At 44.0% G+C, this 17516-nt stretch overlaps 1 protein-coding gene across 11 annotated transcripts in view; it reads left to right on the top strand.

Moving 5' to 3' along the window:
• The window catches only part of FOXN3 (forkhead box N3), a 466036-nt gene that overhangs the window by 329429 nt on the left and 119091 nt on the right, over window positions 1-17516 (top strand). For all 11 annotated transcript variants that reach the window (XM_049898928.1, XM_049898935.1, XM_049898925.1 and 8 more), the window contains one exon: window positions 2219-2283. In XM_049898928.1, the coding sequence (XP_049754885.1) occupies window positions 2219-2283 (65 nt within the window). The remainder of the gene's footprint in view (window positions 1-2218; window positions 2284-17516) is intronic.

Genomic DNA, 17516 nt, shown 5'->3' with positions numbered 1-17516 from the left:
GCCATGATTCCCAGTATTGTATGATTGTCCACAGTTCTGTCATCTGATGTGATTTTCCTATGTGATATAAATCCTACCTCTATGATGTTAATGAGGCAGGATTAGAGGTAGTTATGTTGATTAGTCAGGACTCAGTCTTCAAGATTAAAGGGTATCTTCAGTCAATCTCTTTTGAGATATAAAAGAGAGAAAAGAGCAGAGAGACAGGGGGACCTCATTACTACCAAGCAAGAAGAGCCAGAAGTGCATGTCCTCTGGGCCCAGGGTCACTGCGCTGTGAAGCTCCTAGACCAAGGAAAGATTGATGACAAGAATCTTCGCCCAGAGCCAACAGAGAGAGAAAGCCTTCCTCTGGAGCTGGCACCCTGAATTTGGACTTCTAGCCTCCTAGACTGTGAGAAGATAAATTTCTCTTTGTTAAAGCCATCCACTTGTGGTATTTCTGTTATAGGAGCACTAGATGACTAAGATAAGCATCATAGTAATATGCAGGCCTCTGCTGATAGACAGGTGGTGGCTGTACTCGAGGTGCGTTGGCCAGAAATCGCACCTGGATCTTCTGCGTGGAAGGCAGGAATTCTACCATGGAACCACCACTGCCTCATTTACCCTGAGTACATATATCGCTGTTGTTAGTTGCCATTGAGTTGATTCTGACTCATGGCGACCCCATGTGTACAGAGTAGAACCACTCCATAGGGTTTTCAAGGCCGTGATGTGTAGGAAGCAGATCACCAGGTCTGTCTTCCAAGGCACCTCTGGGTGAGTTCATACCGCCAACCTTTCAGCTAGTAGTTGAGTTCTTCACCATTCGTGGCACCCAGGGACTCACTCTGAGTGTAGTAGGCCCCAAACAAAGTAAAGCCAAAAAAAAATAGAAGTTCATTTACATCAAGGTGCCTAGTGTGTGCTTGCTAGCACATTTGACGATATTTTGATGTTTGATGGTATTTTTATGCTATAGCTCTTTTCTTCTTTGCTCCATGTATCCTACCCAATCATGTAATATATCCCTATATGTGCTATGCTAACTGTACCTCTGGCAAGGAAATTCTGGTCAACAGAATGTTTCGTTGACATTTCTCCTTCTTGTTAACGGCATCACTATCTCGCAGTACCAGAGGGCCTCACTGACTGGTGAGGTGTTCAGTGTACAGGCCTTCTGATATCTTAACTCCTTGTGTGTGTTTGTGTGTTGGTATGTGTGCGCACACGTTGAACTTAAAATATATTATTCAGACCAACTTTTGATTTTTTTTATTGTTGAAGGTGATTGATAGTACATTAACCAGTATCATTTGCCATGTACTATTTTGGTGAAAGTAATTTATAGTGGCTCTCGGGTTGGACGTTGTAACATTTGTGACTAAGTGCATTTGCTTGCTAACTAACATTAATCTCAACCAATCCTTGATTTAGAATAGCCTACTTTCTACTTTAAGGGTATTTTACTAAGGCTGGCTTGGTGATAAAGTTTTTCACTGGATGTCTTAAAACAGTGAAAATGCTCCTCTGAAAATTCAGTTAGTGTCTTTGTGATATATTGATCTTTATTTTCTTGCTTCTCCTGTCCCAGACTATGGATGGCAGCCTATCTGCAAAATGTTTTGTAGGCGATGGAAGGCAACATTTTAAGCCAAGAAATTGAAAACAGGATTAAAAACAAGAGGCTGTGGATAAGGAGGAAGTCGAGCAAGGTCATCTCTGTATATTAAGGATCTGGGGGTTGAAATGCTAAGAAAAGGAAGTTTGCATTTGTAACAGGCAAGTGGTGCCAGGAATTGTTGACAAACTCTTTGGTCTCAGATTACATGGGCAGGAATTCTTCGCTGCAAAAAATTCATAAAATTATGAGCATGTCACCAAATACCCTTAAGTTATAAGCTGTGACATTGAACCATATGAATTAGCCACTTGGTTTTGTTTGCCTGACAGATGAATTCAGTGCCTTGGAGGGGGCAAGGTCAAGATGGTAACCAGGATGCTGTAGAGAAGAATACTCATGTAGACACATTCTGCAGTGTTAAATATGAAGCCTGTTTGTAATTAAAACTGACCTCACAGTTTTTAAAGATGTGTTTCCAGAGAGTCTAAATAATGTATGATTGGGGAAATGTTTTGAGGCCATTTTAGTGAATGTTGGAGAAGGGGTTGTTGGGAGTAGAGGTGAGTGTAAATGAGATCAGATTGCCTTATGCTTGTTTCTCTTTTGTTTCAGCACATCAGGTCCACCCATTTGGCCGGGCAGCACCTTCTTTAAGAGAAATGGAGCCCTTCTGCAAGGTAGGTCTCTAGAGCACTCCCCTCCTTCCCACCACCACCCTTGATTCCTCCTCTGCTTGGTGTCCATCAGGGCAGTCTGCCCTGCTCCGCAGGGGGCACACTTCAAAGAAGTGAGTGTTGTGAATTGGGTCTGTTGGTCCAGCCCTGTTTATTTCTTCTTTGTCAAGTCTCTTGATAACTGCGGATTGTTAGTCTGAAACCAGGCTTGTAAGGACTGCGTCTTTGGTCTGATCTCACTGGCGCCATATTCTAGCAGTATTTGGCTGCTGGTGAAATTAGGATTACGTGGCAGTTGGGATGTGACAGTAGCATAAATGGGTGTATAAAAGTAAACACCTTTACATGTTTCTAGTGCTTGGGCTAGCAAGGGATGTCTTGGGTGTCTGGCACTTTTTTCATTGTGGAGGTATACGTATTCCTTGCTGTCTTGTAACGTCCACGTGTGTCTGGAAGGTTGACTATGGTTTATTCTGCAAAGGGGCACTCTTCCTGTTGCCTAGTCAGTCATCAGTTGCCTCACACCATTTCCTATCCAAAGTGTTCAAGGAATACAAACTGCCTTTCATCTCTACTTTTCAAATGACGAAACAAAGATACAGAAGAACAAGCTATTAAAAATAGCAATAAGTTGTATTCTAAATACTTTTAGAATTTGTTTTTTGATTGTCTGCTGTTTTGTATATCTGCTAAGTGGAAAAGCTGGAACTGGTGGGGTCCCAAGGGTCTTCATGTTCCTAACCCTCTTAACCTCTGTTGATTGACTCAGAGTTGAGTGGCGTGATTGGCCAAAAGTGAATGGATTTGGTTGTACCAAGAACTTAGAACTGTACTGGCTTATGGTGAAGGGTTTTAGTGCATTTTGGTTGGTTTAAGTCTCTTTCGCTTAAAAGTACTTACTGAGAACCAGCTGCATGTTTGAGGAATATAAATTAGCTTCAGAAAATGGACACTTATCTTCAGGTTTCAGGAGTAGCTCAAATAATCGTAAGCAACTTCATCATGTTGTTGTTGTTTTATAGGCCATGCAGTTGGATGTTGTCTTTTTTAATAGCCTGTGAAATTAGGGCACATAAGAATTTCCTTGCATTTTTGCTTGGTATAGGCAGAATTTAGGCAGTTTGATTAATCCTAATTTTAATGAGCACCGTTGCTATCCTGCATGTTTAAGGAAGTAATAGGTACTCCCTCCACTCTCAAAAATGAATACATAATTTTTAAAAATGTGTTCTCTTCTCTCTTCCAATAGTATAAATAGGAGATGATTATGCTGAGGCTTTGGCTTTTTCAAGTGAATTGCAAAGTTAACGAACATCACAATAATGTGAAGATCATTCAAGTTTGGATTATTTTCAAAAGAGGGATTTTGTTTTCTTAGAGCCTTTTCTTACAGGAAAAAGTCCTGTATTCATTAAGTTCCACATTAGGTACCATTGCTGTAAGCATATTAGTTGTATTTGTTTCTTTCTTTCTGCAGGGCAGGAGCGTAAGGGAAATACCAGTAAGGTTTCTGAAGTTGAGTGATCGTTCTATGAGATTCTATCTCAGGAGTGATAGACTTTTTTCTTCCTCTCCCTCCCTGATGGGGGTTAAAGTTCCCCGAATTACTCTGGGTGTAGAAGATGAAGCTATTAGAGATGCTCATTGAATCTGCATCCAATTCAATACAACCCATTTGTCTTTTGTACATTTGAAAATGAGAAGAATCTTGGTGAGAGTTTGGGGGTGTGGGTGGGGACTTATTCTGATGAATTTTTCTCCGTGATGTTTCTTCCTTCGCTCTATCTGTACCTGTAGTTCTTCAAACACTTCTGTTGTGATAAGATTTTTCAAAATATGTCCATGTCCTTCCTAATTAATACTTTTGAATTCCTTTGGTGGGTGGTAGTGGGTCATCAAGAAGCTTTTAATGCCTACAAGCAAGAGTATTACAAACAAAGATATGGGTATATAAAGGAGGGACTGGCCCATTCATGCCAGTGAAAGTTATAGGGTTACAGTAAAGTAGAAGAACACATACCTGATCTCTGCTCATTTCCTCTTCTTTATACTGTACAACTTCAAAATATGCAGGCTTTCTTTTTCTCCCTAGAAAGGGGAGGAAATATTCTAGGTAATCAGACTAGGGAAGAACTCTGTTAATAGGTCCCAGCCACAGGGACTGAGGTTGAGGGCCAGCAGGACACCAGCCCCAAAAGAACCCAGTTCCTGAAACTTGGGGTGATACAGGAGCCTCTGTAGGATGTTGGGGCCTCAGGACTGGCCAGCAGAGGTCCAGCCTGACCATGGGCCCCAAGTCACGAGCAGTGCTGGCTGACCTGGGCTGTAGAGGGTGGGAGAGAACCTGCTGCATGGACTGGCCCCAGAGGTTGAGACTTAAAGAAGACAAGAGGAAGGAGACTTAGTTTTGTCTGAACAGTGAGAGCATAGAGCCTGTCACTTCTTGAGAGAATAGACATTTGAACAAGGCCTTATAAATTAGGTCAGTATAAAAAAAACAAAACCATACCCAGTGCTGTCGAGTCGATTCCGACTTGTGGTGACCCTATAGGACAGAGTAGAACTGCCCCACATATGGAAATAGGAAAAAAGGGCACGAGAGGGCAGGATCCTGGCAAGCATAGTGACTGGGACTTTATGTGGTACGTGTGGAGAATGAGTGATTCATAAACACTTTTGAATAACCATGTCATGTGCCCAGAGACGTGCGGTGAGAAAAATAACATGATGTCCGAGGAGGAAGTAATGGAAGTCAGAACCTGAAATGAGTGGGACAAAATGGCAGAGGCGTTACCATGGGGAGCCGGTTTATGTTGTCTAGTGGTTGTTTGGTTTCTAAGCTGTTGAACAGACACGTAGGATGTTTATTTTCCCAGTACCAAACCAATTGCAACAATTAACTGGAGGTACTCCAAGTCCTCCTTGGCCCCAAGAGCATGGCCTCTGCATTTTGGTTCTTGTAGAACTCACTACTAAATCACCTCTCAGTTTTGAGGAGAATGGGGTAAAATTTGGTTTGGATTACACTAGGCAGGGGTACTTAACGTAATTGGTCATTTCATGAATTCACAGTATTTATTTTAAATGCCATTTAGGCTGCTAGAGACGATTTGAGTTATTTTAGCAGTTTCAGTAGACTAGAGAGCACTTCAGTTCTTGTACGATACAAACCCAGTAGAGCACCAGAAGGGGACAAGCCCTTTGCTTAAACGGGACCCAGGACAGGCCCAAACAGAGTGTGTGGCTTATTCAAAGACTTGCAGGAGCGGCCACCTAACAGGTGTTCCTGAATGTCCCTGCAGCATGTATCTGTCTCTTCTGTTATTGTCTCTCTCTATCTGAAGTACATTTTTTATTAGTGTCATAGTTTAATTAGTTGAATAACGTTTTTGATTTTCTTAACTGAAAAAACAGTAAAGCATTTTGTTTTCCCTTTTCCAAAACCCTACCCCGCCTCCTCCATTCCATTTACCCATCAAATTCTGAACTAGGTTACTTCTTTGAAACATCACCCTCGGATGAATTATTTTAATGAGTCAATGATTCATAATTAAAGACATTCCTCACCCCTGGCCTGACCCTTCCTCTGGTCCCTGGTGGTTTCTTCCCAGAATGACATACTGCAACTCTTTTCTTGTTAGCTTCCTGCCTTCTGTTAAAAGTTGCCACGAGCTACAGCTGAACTTACCTTCCGCTGCTGCTCTTCTGGCCTTTTTAGGCCCCGCAGGCCTCCGAGCTCCCCAAGGAACTCTGTTCAGAGAAGCTGCTGCCTTTACAACTCTACACACTGACCGTTTTGGCCAGCTAGCTCCTGTATTTCCAGCACTTTCTCTGAGCATGTATTCCCTGGGCCCACCTGCGCTACCCCTCCCGTAAACCCCAAACCAGTTGCCGTGGAATAGATTCCAGCTCATGTCAGTGAGAATAGAACTGTGCTCTGTAGGGTTTTCAGTGGCTGCTTTTACAGAAGTAGATCTCCAGGCCTTTCTTCCAAGGTGCATCTGGGTAGACTCCAGCCACCAGCCTTTTGGTTAGCAGCTTAGCACCTAACTGTTTGCACTACCCAGGGACCCCGCCCCACCAGTAAGCATTTATTTATTATACATGTTTGTGTGTCAGTTACTGGGTAAGAACTGGAGTTACCCAGGAAGGCTGAGGTCCTGCTCTTTCACTACTTACAGCCCACCCTGGGGTCAGACCACATGCCCTGGGCTCTTCTTTTAAAAGGCTGCACCAGCCACCTTCTCTAAGACACCTACCGCCATCAGCACTGATGCGGCTCTGCTTACTGCAAACCTTCCCAGTTACTGACTTGACACCCTGCCACGTCCTTCCTAACCTTCTCTCCCGCCTTCCTTTTTTCCATCACTCTAACACGGGCCACTAATTGTTATTAAATATTTCCATAGAATGCAGCGGTGGAATTAAAATAAGTTCTGTAACATGCATAACAGATTTTTATTTCCATTCGCTTCTGACAACCCACTGGATGAGCTAATGACATGGAAAGAAATCCTTTAAAGGCGTTTTCAGGGCACAGAGTGGGGTTGTGCTGCTGAAGGTCCAAAAACCAATAGGAAAAAGGAAACCAGCCCTTTTGCAGTCAGATGCGTGTCATTCCTGTGTGCTTACAAACATGCCCGCCGCTGGGTAGCGTGCATTTCCAAGTCGATTATGATCATTAGATGGCTTGCTTTGGGGAATGTCAGTTTCCCAAGTTCTAGGTTGGCTTCATGGATGTCCTTTCCTGGGAGTGACACTGTGTCCTACCCACTCTGCACACCCCTTACTGCCCTCCTGTAACTCTGTTAGATATTTTTACTACTAAAACGTACGCAATATCTTTGGTTGTATTTATACCATGAAAGGCTCAAGAGCAAGTAATATATCAGGAACAAGTTATAGCAGACGGCAGAGCACTGGATTAAAAGTCAGGGGACCTGGGTTCTGGTCCCAGCCCTGCCATTGAACAAGCTTTGTGACCTTGTTCAAGCCACATGGCATCTCTGGGGCTTCTTTCTCTTACCTGTAAATGAAGGACTGAACCTCAGGGATGGCAAAGGAGCATTCTATGGAATGCTAGCACTGACCCATTCTAATAACGTCCCTGAAAAAAGTTTGAAATAGATTTGGAGGCTTAGTTCTAGCTCAGTGGAAAAAGAGTACCACCTTCAACCAGCTTAGAGGGTCCAAGGAGAGGAAAGAGAGTCATGGTGACCTGGCTAAAGATCCCGGTCCCCAAGCCAGGTGCTTCTGAAGGTCTTATGATCTTAGGGATATAGTGTATTGTAGACTCAAGGCAACCTGTGTCCTGAACTCTGGCTCGGCTTCTTGGGCAACTTGGTTTCAACCTCTTTACAGGAATAAATAGTAATACCTATGTCCTGGGGTTCTTGTGAGGTTTAAATGAATTCATATTAGTAAGGCACAAAGAATAGTTCATGATAAATTCCCCATCAAGTTACCCATTGTAGCAGTGCACAGAACCGCAAATCTTAGGAAAACAGGGCTGAGAAGTCTTCGCTGCTGAAACTTCCCTTGTCCATTTGCCAGGGCTAGTGATAATCAAAGCAGGGCAGCAAATTGGGGATGCCCAATCCCCGATAGTTAATATATAAATCTGAAAGATAATTCATTCATCTCTTTATTCAGCTCCTTCTGATTCCTTATACATAGGTCTGCTTCTTTGAGGAGTTACTCAGCTCACTAATTCCAAACTTGGTATACCCTTGCTCTAAAATTGTGCGTAACACGGCTGACACACAGATAGCCTGGGGAACAAGTGTGGGAGCACCAGATGAACTTACGTTTGAATCCCTCTCTCTGGGTACCATCTGTTTGACCTTGGGCCTCAGTAGGGCTAAGATAAGTGTTTCTCAGAGTCATTGTGAAGATTAAACGAGAACTGTGAAAATGGGAGCATGTGGTACGGTGCCTGGCACTTAGCAAACAGTAAGGGCTGGGGCGTTTTTGTTCGTTGGTTTTTTGGTCTTCTACTTTGTTGCATGCCTAAGGTTTTTGATTATTAATCCAGGCAGGTGTATTCAAGGTGAGAAGTTGTACAACTCTTCAAAGAAGCAGTCTCCCAAACTCCTTTTTATCATTTCCGTCTCTCCCTCCCACTCCACATACCTTTCCCTTTTGAAAAACCAGGATTCTGCTACTGTATTCCTTGTCTGGCCATGGTGTCTGGTCTTTATTCCTGGTGTTTAGGTCTTCACTTCTCTCTGTAAAAGGAGCCCTGGCAGTGCACAGCTTAGTGGTTAAGCAGTCGGCTGCCAACTGAAAGGTTGGTGGTTTGAACCCACTAGCCGCTCCACAGGAGAAAGATGCAGCAGTCTGCTTCCATAAAGATTACAGCCTAGGAAACCCTATGGGGCAGTTCTACTCTGTCGCATAGGGTTGCTGTGAGTTGAAATTGAGTCGATGGCACCGAGTTTGGTTTTTCTTTACATAAAGGCCCCTGGATCTCAGGTTTTGTCTGGGTTTGCCCTGGCCCTCCCCTACCCATTTCCTTTCCATTTGGTTGGAACTTGCAGCCTCAGGGCTCTTTGGCTTCTTCCATCTAATCTGCTCCACAAGCTGACTCTTTTGTCCATTTTGCAAAGGAGGACATCCACCTAATGCATAAATCGCCTGATTTTACCCCCAGGCACACCCGGGTTCAAAAAAAAAAAAAAATTAGTAATAACGGAAAGGGAAAAAAAATCCCCTACATTTTCCCCAAGTCCTAATTACCTTCTGTCCTGTGTTGGCCTGGGAGCCATTTGGTTTCAAGGAGGGGCCCTTTCTTCTTGGCATTGCTTGTCTTATTCTGCAATGAGCTATTTGTAAAGATATTTATGTAACTTCAATGAGAAAAGCAGCAGAGCTTTTTTGTTTACAACCAGAGGTGACTTTGAAAGGGTGCTGTTTAGCTCTTCGGATCACTCAAGTTTCGTGTGGTCACTGAGAGCATGCCCTTGAGGTAGTTAAAAAATATGAGCAAATGCAATTTTAAAAGAAGCCTTTGGTCAGTTCTGAGCTTCACTGTCTGTTGAGAATCTAAATTTGCCGAATCTCCAGTTATCTCTTTACTTACCCGTCTTCAGATCGAGCCAGTGTCTAGCCTGGCTTGAGAATCTCATAAGCATTAGTCAGCTTGTGTTTTCCTGTCTGTCTTTAATTTGATTTATTCTCTCAATAATGGTCAGTAAAACAATTTTAATGAATATCCAATGTTCCGCCCTGAGAAAATGGCAGCCTTCTGAACTGAAATGGGGAAGTCAGAAGTTCCTGCCAGCCCAACTGAGGACATATGACGCTATTTTGTGGCTCATTCTTTATTGAGCACTTCCTTTGTGCCAAGCAGGTGCTAGGTGGGTTTGTGTGGGCTGAAGATTTCTTTATAGTGTAACTTTTTGAGCATTTAAAATGTTTTCTAGTCTATTAAATTGTATCAGCTAGATTATAAAATATGAAGATTAAACAGCCCTGGATCATACTATGCTGCAGAGCCTACTTTTATCAAAGTGCATGGTCTGAAAATGAAATTGGAAAAGTCATTCCCCTCAAAGTTCTGTTTAACCGCTCTTGGATGGAAGTCTAGAAATATTTTTATACAACTGCCAAGGGACTTACGAGGAAGAATTTTTTAGAAGGTACTCTGAGCGAGCTGTTCACATTACCGAGTTTCAGAAGTGAACTTAAAAGCATCCACCTGTAATCTGTGGGAGGTCAAGTTTGTGTTCATGTTTGGTTTCCTTGACGACCAGTGAGGTGTGGCTGAGAGTCTCGGGGTAGGACCTGGTGCAGGGCGTGTGGTAGAGTTGGAAGTTGGTGTGCATGCCTACTTAAACGCATACGCGCCAGCTTGCCTGGGTGGGTGAATGTGGCCCATGTAGTCATTCCTTTATAACGGACCAGAGTGAGACCAAGAATAAATCTCTCCCTCAGCCCACTGCCCTGTTTCTCTGGCATTATCTGCTCCGTTCTTCCGTTGGCTGTTGTAAATGGTGGCACACAGACATGGCAGAAACTACCTCAACTTTCAAATCAGGCAGACCGGGTCCATTTCCTGCCTCACTGACTAAGTGCTGAATGACTTTGGAAATGTTAGCGTAAAACCTGTTTGAACTACTTTGAAATGAGAGGGGAAAAAACCAGCCTTGCAAGACTGAGGTGATTATCGCAAGGATTAGATGATGACGATCTGTGTAGCATCCCTGGCACTTATTAGGTGCTCCAAGTATAGGTTCCTTGTCCCTGCCTTCACCCCAGGGTAGGCAGCATGACTTGGAGACAAGAGTGTGGACACTGGAGCTGGCCAGTCTTATGTTCAAAGAGCAAGCCCTGCCAGCCACCAGCTGTGTGACCTCAAGTAACCAAGATGTTCAATTTGAGCATCCCCTTCGGTCAAGTAGGCACGAGTACCCACTTCATGATATCATTGTGAAAAATAGGTAACCTATGTCCACGGCCTAGCACAGTGCCTGGCGGTGATTGGGTATTCAATAAATAGAATTCATTATGTGATAGCATTTCTGCAGGGTCCTGCAATTTCTTAAGGTGTTCAGAACCTTCCACCCCAAATAACAGCAACAAGAACATAAAACCCTCTTCCCCAGTTGAACTGAAGCTTTAGGAACATTTCAGACTGTTTTCATTCTCTCTGAGGATCCTGATAAAATATGGCAAATACCCACAGGAGGAGTACAACTTGAGACCTTCCCAGCTGTTCTTGCTGACACTTTAGATGACTGAGATCCTACAGAAATAATGACATGGAAAAAGAGGGTTCCTTGGGGATGGGTTGGGATTGCTGGAGTCCTCTTGTTGTTGCTAGTTGCCATCAAGTAAGCTCCAACTCATGGTGACTCCTGTGTATGACAGAATGAAACATCCATCTTCATGATCGTTGGTATGTGTGAGTCCATGGTTGTGGCCACTGTGTATTCAGGGCGCCTTCCAACCTGGGGGGCAGACATTACCCTCTTGTGATCTGTGGGAGTTTTATTGGCTACTTTCAGAAGTAGATTGCCAGGCCTTTCTTTTAGTGTGTCATAGCCTGGAAGCTCTGCTGAAACCTGTCACCGTGGGTGACTCTGCTGGTATTTGAAATATGGGTGACATAGCTTCCAGCATGATAGCAACATGCAAGACACATAAAGAGACAAACTGATAGGTGGTAGTTGTTCCTTTTACTGATTGTGCCAGATTATGAACTAGACTGAAACATTTGCAAAAATTAGTCTCAGAGATGGGCGGTGGGTGGAGGCAGGCATAGTTGCAATGATAAAGACCTTTAGAAAATTGTTCAAAGAATCATGATGAACTTTTCCCCTACCCCATATTCACCATAGCACACATGGGTTGGCCCCTCTTTCCTCAGTGATTTGTTAAGGGACATGTTCAGAATGATCACTTCTGCTCGTTGTTGTTGTTAGGTGCCATTGAATTGGTTCCAACTTATAGCAACCCTGTGTGCAACAGAACAAAACACTGCCTGGTCCTGCACCATCCTAACAACCAGAGTTATGCGTGAGCGCATTGTTGCCGCCACTGTGTCAGTCCATCCCAATGAGGATCCTCTTTTTTTTCACTGACCCTCTATGTCCTTCTCTAGGGACTGGTCCCTCCTGATAACATGTCCAAATTACTTGAGACGAAATCTCTTCATCCTTGCATCTAAGGAGCATTCTGGCTGAACTTCTTCCAAGACAGACTTGTTCATTCTTCTGGCAGCCTGTGGTATATTCGATATTCTTTGCCAACACCGTAATTCAAAGGCGTTGATTCTTCTTCAGTCTTCCTTATTCATTGTCCAGCTTTCACACGCATAGGGGGCGATTGAGAATACCATGGTCAGGCGCACCTTAGTCCTCAAAGTGGCAACTTTGCTTTTGAACACTTTAAAGAGTTCTTTTGCAGCAGATTTGCCCAATGCAACACTTCGTTTGATTTCTTGACCCTGGGCGTTGATTGTGGATCCAAGTAAAATGAAATCCTTGACAACTTCAGTCTTTTCTTCGTTTATCACGATGTTGCTTATTGGTCCAGTTGTGAGGATTTTTGTCTTCTTTATATCGAGGTGCAATCCATACTGAAGGCTGTAGCCTTTGATTTTCATCAGTAAGTGCTTCAAGTTCTTTTCACTTTCAGCAAGCAGGGTTGTGACATTTGCGTATTGCATGTTGTTAATGATCTCTTCTGCTTACTTGACACAAATTGCAACGAGGAGTTAGAACCACATGTCTCTGCCTTGATAACATCTGCTGGTGGAGATGCTATAACCCAGTGTCTTCATTGTGGATTGATTTCTCACGACTTTGAGCAAGATTCTGAGGACATTGTGATATGCGATAAGAAGCCCACAACATGTTTAAAGGCCAATTCTGTGTTTATCATTTGTTTATTATGTTTCTCAGACTCTGAGAGACTTCAGTCTCTCAGTTTTGCCATGGCGTGGGAATGAAACATTTATGAATACAGTTTTCACTTTTAAATTTTGCAGCTGTAGCAGGCCCAAATTAGGGTAGTTTTTTGTCTCACTATGATGATACGTGCACCAGTGGTCATACCAGGGCATCTTTCTCCTTTCATGGGACCCAGTGTTTGCCCTTCATGTGCCTCCTATATAAATTCCGAATGGGACGTGCTAACCTCTTAAAGGAACTCCCCACCCTCAACAGTTGAGTGATGAGCATATGACCCAATAAGACCAGAGTCTGGTACCATTCATCCTGGGTCTGGGAGCTCTAACAGGTGTGCAGGTGCCACAAACCTTTCCCTGTAGGGTCAGCAGATATACAAGCAATGGCACCAACACAAAGAAGTGGCGATGAGGGGCTAGGTCTATACCTGTCCTACCCATGATTAGATTAGATGAGCCCATAAATTCCCCTGTTGACTTAAGCCAACTTGAACTGGGTTTTTCTCCTACGCAACCAAGACCTTTAAGCCTGTTGCTATCGAGTCAGTTCCAACTCACAGCAATCCTAATAGGGCAGAGTAGAACTGCTCCATAGGGTTTCCAAGAAGCACCTGGTGGATTTGAACTGCCAACCTTTTGGTTAGCAGCCATAACTCTTAACCACTACGCCACCAGAGTTTCCATGCACCCAAGAGTCCTGGCTAATACAGCATCTTTAAATTAACAGCATCAGTTAGACTAAATACATATCAGTGATGATTTCTGGGTGCCAGTGATATTTCAGTCTCTCCATTGTCCTAAGAGGCCCACTAAGTAGTTTGGCTGTCACTTGGAAGACTGTAAAGTGAGCTTGGCGACCTTTTTAGAGATGGCAACACAAGCCAACAAAGTAGGATCCTCAGAATAACAATGACTCATATTTATACAACCCATTACAGTCGCAGAGCACTGACTAGATCAGTATTTCATTTATTTCGTGAGAGGTAGGTGGTGTCTTCCTGAACTCACAGCTGAAAAAACAGAAGCTCAAAGTAGTCTTTGACCAAGCCAAGTGGCATATCTATGTGTAAATGAATGTGTGTCGATGTGTGTGTGTGTGTGTAATTATGAGGACCTGACAGAATCAGGATTCAAAGCCAGCTGCCTTGAATGCCAAACTCAGTTGTGTAGCACTAAAAGCTATTCTAGCCAATGTCATTCTCCAAGTTTATTGATTCACGTGTCCAACAAGTACCATTTATGGTTAAATGGCCTTCTATGGAAAGAACTCCACCCAACCCTCCCAAAACACACACACACACAATGATAGTTTTTGAAACCAAGCATATTTCCTAGTTCAGCATCTTTACTTTCATTACATTTTGGGTTCACCGAACAATTTTTAGTCTCATTAGAAGTGCCTTAATTTTTAAAATTAAGTTGGGCACTAGCAAGTGAGATTGAAGAGGCCACATCTTTGGTTCTGAACTGAATTTTCATTACTCAATTATTCTTCAAATTATACTGATGATTATTATTTTTCCCAAGTAGATTGGGTAATGAGAGAAAGGCAGAGGGGAATACCACAGACGAATGGCGATCAGGGGCTGTAATACCTCTCATCTGCTTAGTCTCCTCCACCACCACCACCTTGCCGCCACCCAAAACTACTTCTTGGTGGGCCTTGTGAGCCACTGTCCCCTCACCCACCAGTCATTACAGCTTCTCACATCTCTTTCCATCTTCAACCCCACCTATGACCACTGCAGTTCAAGTTGTCCTGACCCCTGCGTTGTGACCACATGATACAATGCTTAACATCCCTGCAACAGTTTCTGTGTTTGTTGTTATCAGCTGTTAGTTGTTCACCCTTCCTTATCAGCCTTGTTTGTTTGTTTTTTTTAATAACGACTGAAGCTTATTGAGCTGTTCAGCAGGACATGGGGTACAAACATTCCTGCTTCACCACTTACCATGCATCTTAGACAAGTGCCCCATGCCTCCATTTTTCTCTCTGAAATGGGGACAGTACTGGTACCTACCTCATTTGGTTGTTGGCAGGATTGAATGCTGTTGAACGTGTAAAGCCTTTGGAACAGTACCTGGCACTTAGTAAGCTCGGAATAAATCGTAGTCACCATCCTGTTCCTCAGCACCTCCGTTAAATGAGTTAGGAGTACATTCAACTGCAAACTCAGAAAGCCCAGCTGACTGTGGCCTAAATATGTGAGTGGGTGTTTTTCCTAATCACCCTAATGGAAACATAATACTTCAGTTGTACAGTCCACCCCAAGTCTCTGCTACCCTCCTCTCAAAGTCAAACCCAGTCCTCACTGCCTTTTTGAGAATCTCCCCATCTTTCTCCCTGGAACCTTTTTCTTTCATTTTCCTATCTTCTTTCCTGTAAGGAGTAAGGTAAGCTACCTCCAAAGGGAAGTGGGGACTTTTCCTGTCTCCCTCCTGGCTCCATCATATTTTTCCTCTGCTTTTCCAAGTCACGTACATTGCATACCATATATTGTCTGTACTTACCATTGCCTGTGCCTTTGGTATGGGGCTTATTACTTTGTGAGCTTGGCCAAATGAGTGCTTTTGTCTGGGCTGTGAATATAATGGCACCTCCTTTGTCCTGGGGCCTGGAACGACACTGTGATTGAGAGGTGCACAGTTGGCCATGTCGACCGATTCAGAGGGACAGATTAGGAGACGCAGTGACAGCAGTCTCGCACTGCACAAGAGCAGCCCTCGGGGAAGTCTTTCCTGATTCCAATTTCTTTCTCCTGGAATCTGAGCCCTTCTGCAATGGCACAAATCACAAAGGCTGTTTGGTTATCCCTTCAATTCTGTCCCCCGGCTTGACTGTAAACTCCATGAGGTTGGAGGTCTTCTCATCCTACCCCAGCACCTAGCAGGGTACCTAGAAAACTGTTGTTGTTAGTTGCTGTGAAGTTGATTCCAACTCATGACAACCCAATGTGTGCACAGTAGAACTGCTCCATAGGGTTTTCAAGGCTGTGCCCTTTGAGAAAGCAGATCACCAGGCCTGTCTTCTGAGGCACCTCTGGTTAGGTTCAAACTGCTTACCTTTCTGCTAGTAGTCAAGCACTGGAATATTGTAGGAAATTAATAACTCAACAAATAATTTGTGAAATCTGTGCATATAGATGTCGAAGCATCTAGTACTCTGAAGTTTGCTTTCTGGAGTCAACTGTGGCTGCCAAGGAAAGTTTGTAAAGATCCTGAGTGTGCCTGCTGGAGGGTGATCTGTAGTAATTGGCAGTTGTATCCCATCACTTAGCCCTCCGTCATCACCAGTGAGGCAGATGTAGTTCAGGCCATCTGTGTCAGCAACCCTACTCTCCCAGGGAAAGCCAATGTCATCATAACTAAGAGTCTGGGCCTCTGGGAAACCGCCAAGTACCCTGAGACCTTGGCAACTCTCTGTATGCGTGGATGATAGCAATTATCGTGAAATGAAAGCTGAAAGAGTCTCAGATGGCAAGACCTGTGTTCTGGCCTTAGACCTTCCACTTACTAGGACCTTGCACCCATAACCTAGCCTGTGTCCATTGCTTAAAACATCTGTGCTGTTGAAATAGCTCATTGTCCCTTCTTTGGGAATGGCCTTGACTTGCACCTGGCAATCCCTCATCCTCCCAGTCAGTCCATGTTCTTCCTGGTGATTTCTCCACCCTCGGCTGAAACCAGTCAGCTCCTCCCAGCCCTCTGGCCACACTGATGGTTTCAGGGAGGTCCTGTGATTGAGGCTGTGTAATCACAGTGACCCTCACAACTTTGCCTGGGACTCCCAGGGAAATGAGAGATTCCAAACAGTGTCTGTATCCCAGTGGACTGCTGGCAGCCACCTTGTGAACATGAGGAGAGCCTGTCTGAGCCTGTTTTCACCAGAGACGAAGCTGAGTTAGGGGACAGAGAGAATAGGACTTGGCTGGATGCAGCAGTGCCTGAAGACATCATTGCCTCTGGTTTTTCTAGTCACAGAAGACAATAAAGTCTCCTTTTTGCTTAAACCATTTGAATTACTACATTCGTAAACACCTCTGAAGATCAACAGTATCCCAACTGATAAAGCTGCTAACACCTGCCCTGGGTACCATACAGGATCTTCATGATACAATTTTTAAATGAGATCATGAATGCAAAGGCTATAAAGCACAGTTTGAACACAGTGGAGTATAATTATGGACAACCAGTGACTGGGGCACATTAGACTCTCAGTATCAAATCTTTGAACAAACGCAAGAAGATGTGTGCTTCCTTAGCACAGTGCCACCTTGTAAGCAATGGGTAAGTTGGAATTCAGGAGTCAGTAAATAGTCATCATTGCAGGGCAATGAGGGAGGTAGAGAAATCTTTGAGACTTTTGGTTTGATAAGATACCTGGGTCCTAGCTGGGAAGGAGTTCATTCTGTTGAGGTTAGTTAGAACCAACGTCCTCCTGGCTTGGAATGGAGCATGTTTTCTGGAGCTGAGCAGAGCACATATAGCCAGGCCCCCACGGAGGAAGCTCTTGGGAAGATCTTTCCTTTCGGGGCACCTATTTTCATCTGATTACGCTGGCTCAGCGTTGCTGCAAGCCAGGGTTCACAGGGGCAGTGTGCAAAGAGAAGAGAAAATAAGTCCCCAAGCAATTCCCCAGCTTTTGTCTCATCTCCTCTTTTCTGGTTCTGTCCCCTCGGGCTCTCTCAAGAAGGAGCCCCTGTTTGCAGAGCTCTGGGTGGCGCACCCAGTTCCGTGTTGGATGTGCTGAGTGCTCACCACAGTCCCTGGCATCTGCGCTTCTCTTTTTATGCTTGTCTGTCTTATGAGGTGGGAGCTACTTAGG

This window comes from Elephas maximus, chromosome 10 (genome assembly GCF_024166365.1).
Source record: "Elephas maximus indicus isolate mEleMax1 chromosome 10, mEleMax1 primary haplotype, whole genome shotgun sequence".
Taxonomy (NCBI): Eukaryota; Metazoa; Chordata; class Mammalia; order Proboscidea; family Elephantidae; genus Elephas; species Elephas maximus.
The sequence above is the reverse complement of the archived record's forward strand: the minus strand, read 5'-3'. Positions and strand labels throughout refer to the sequence as shown.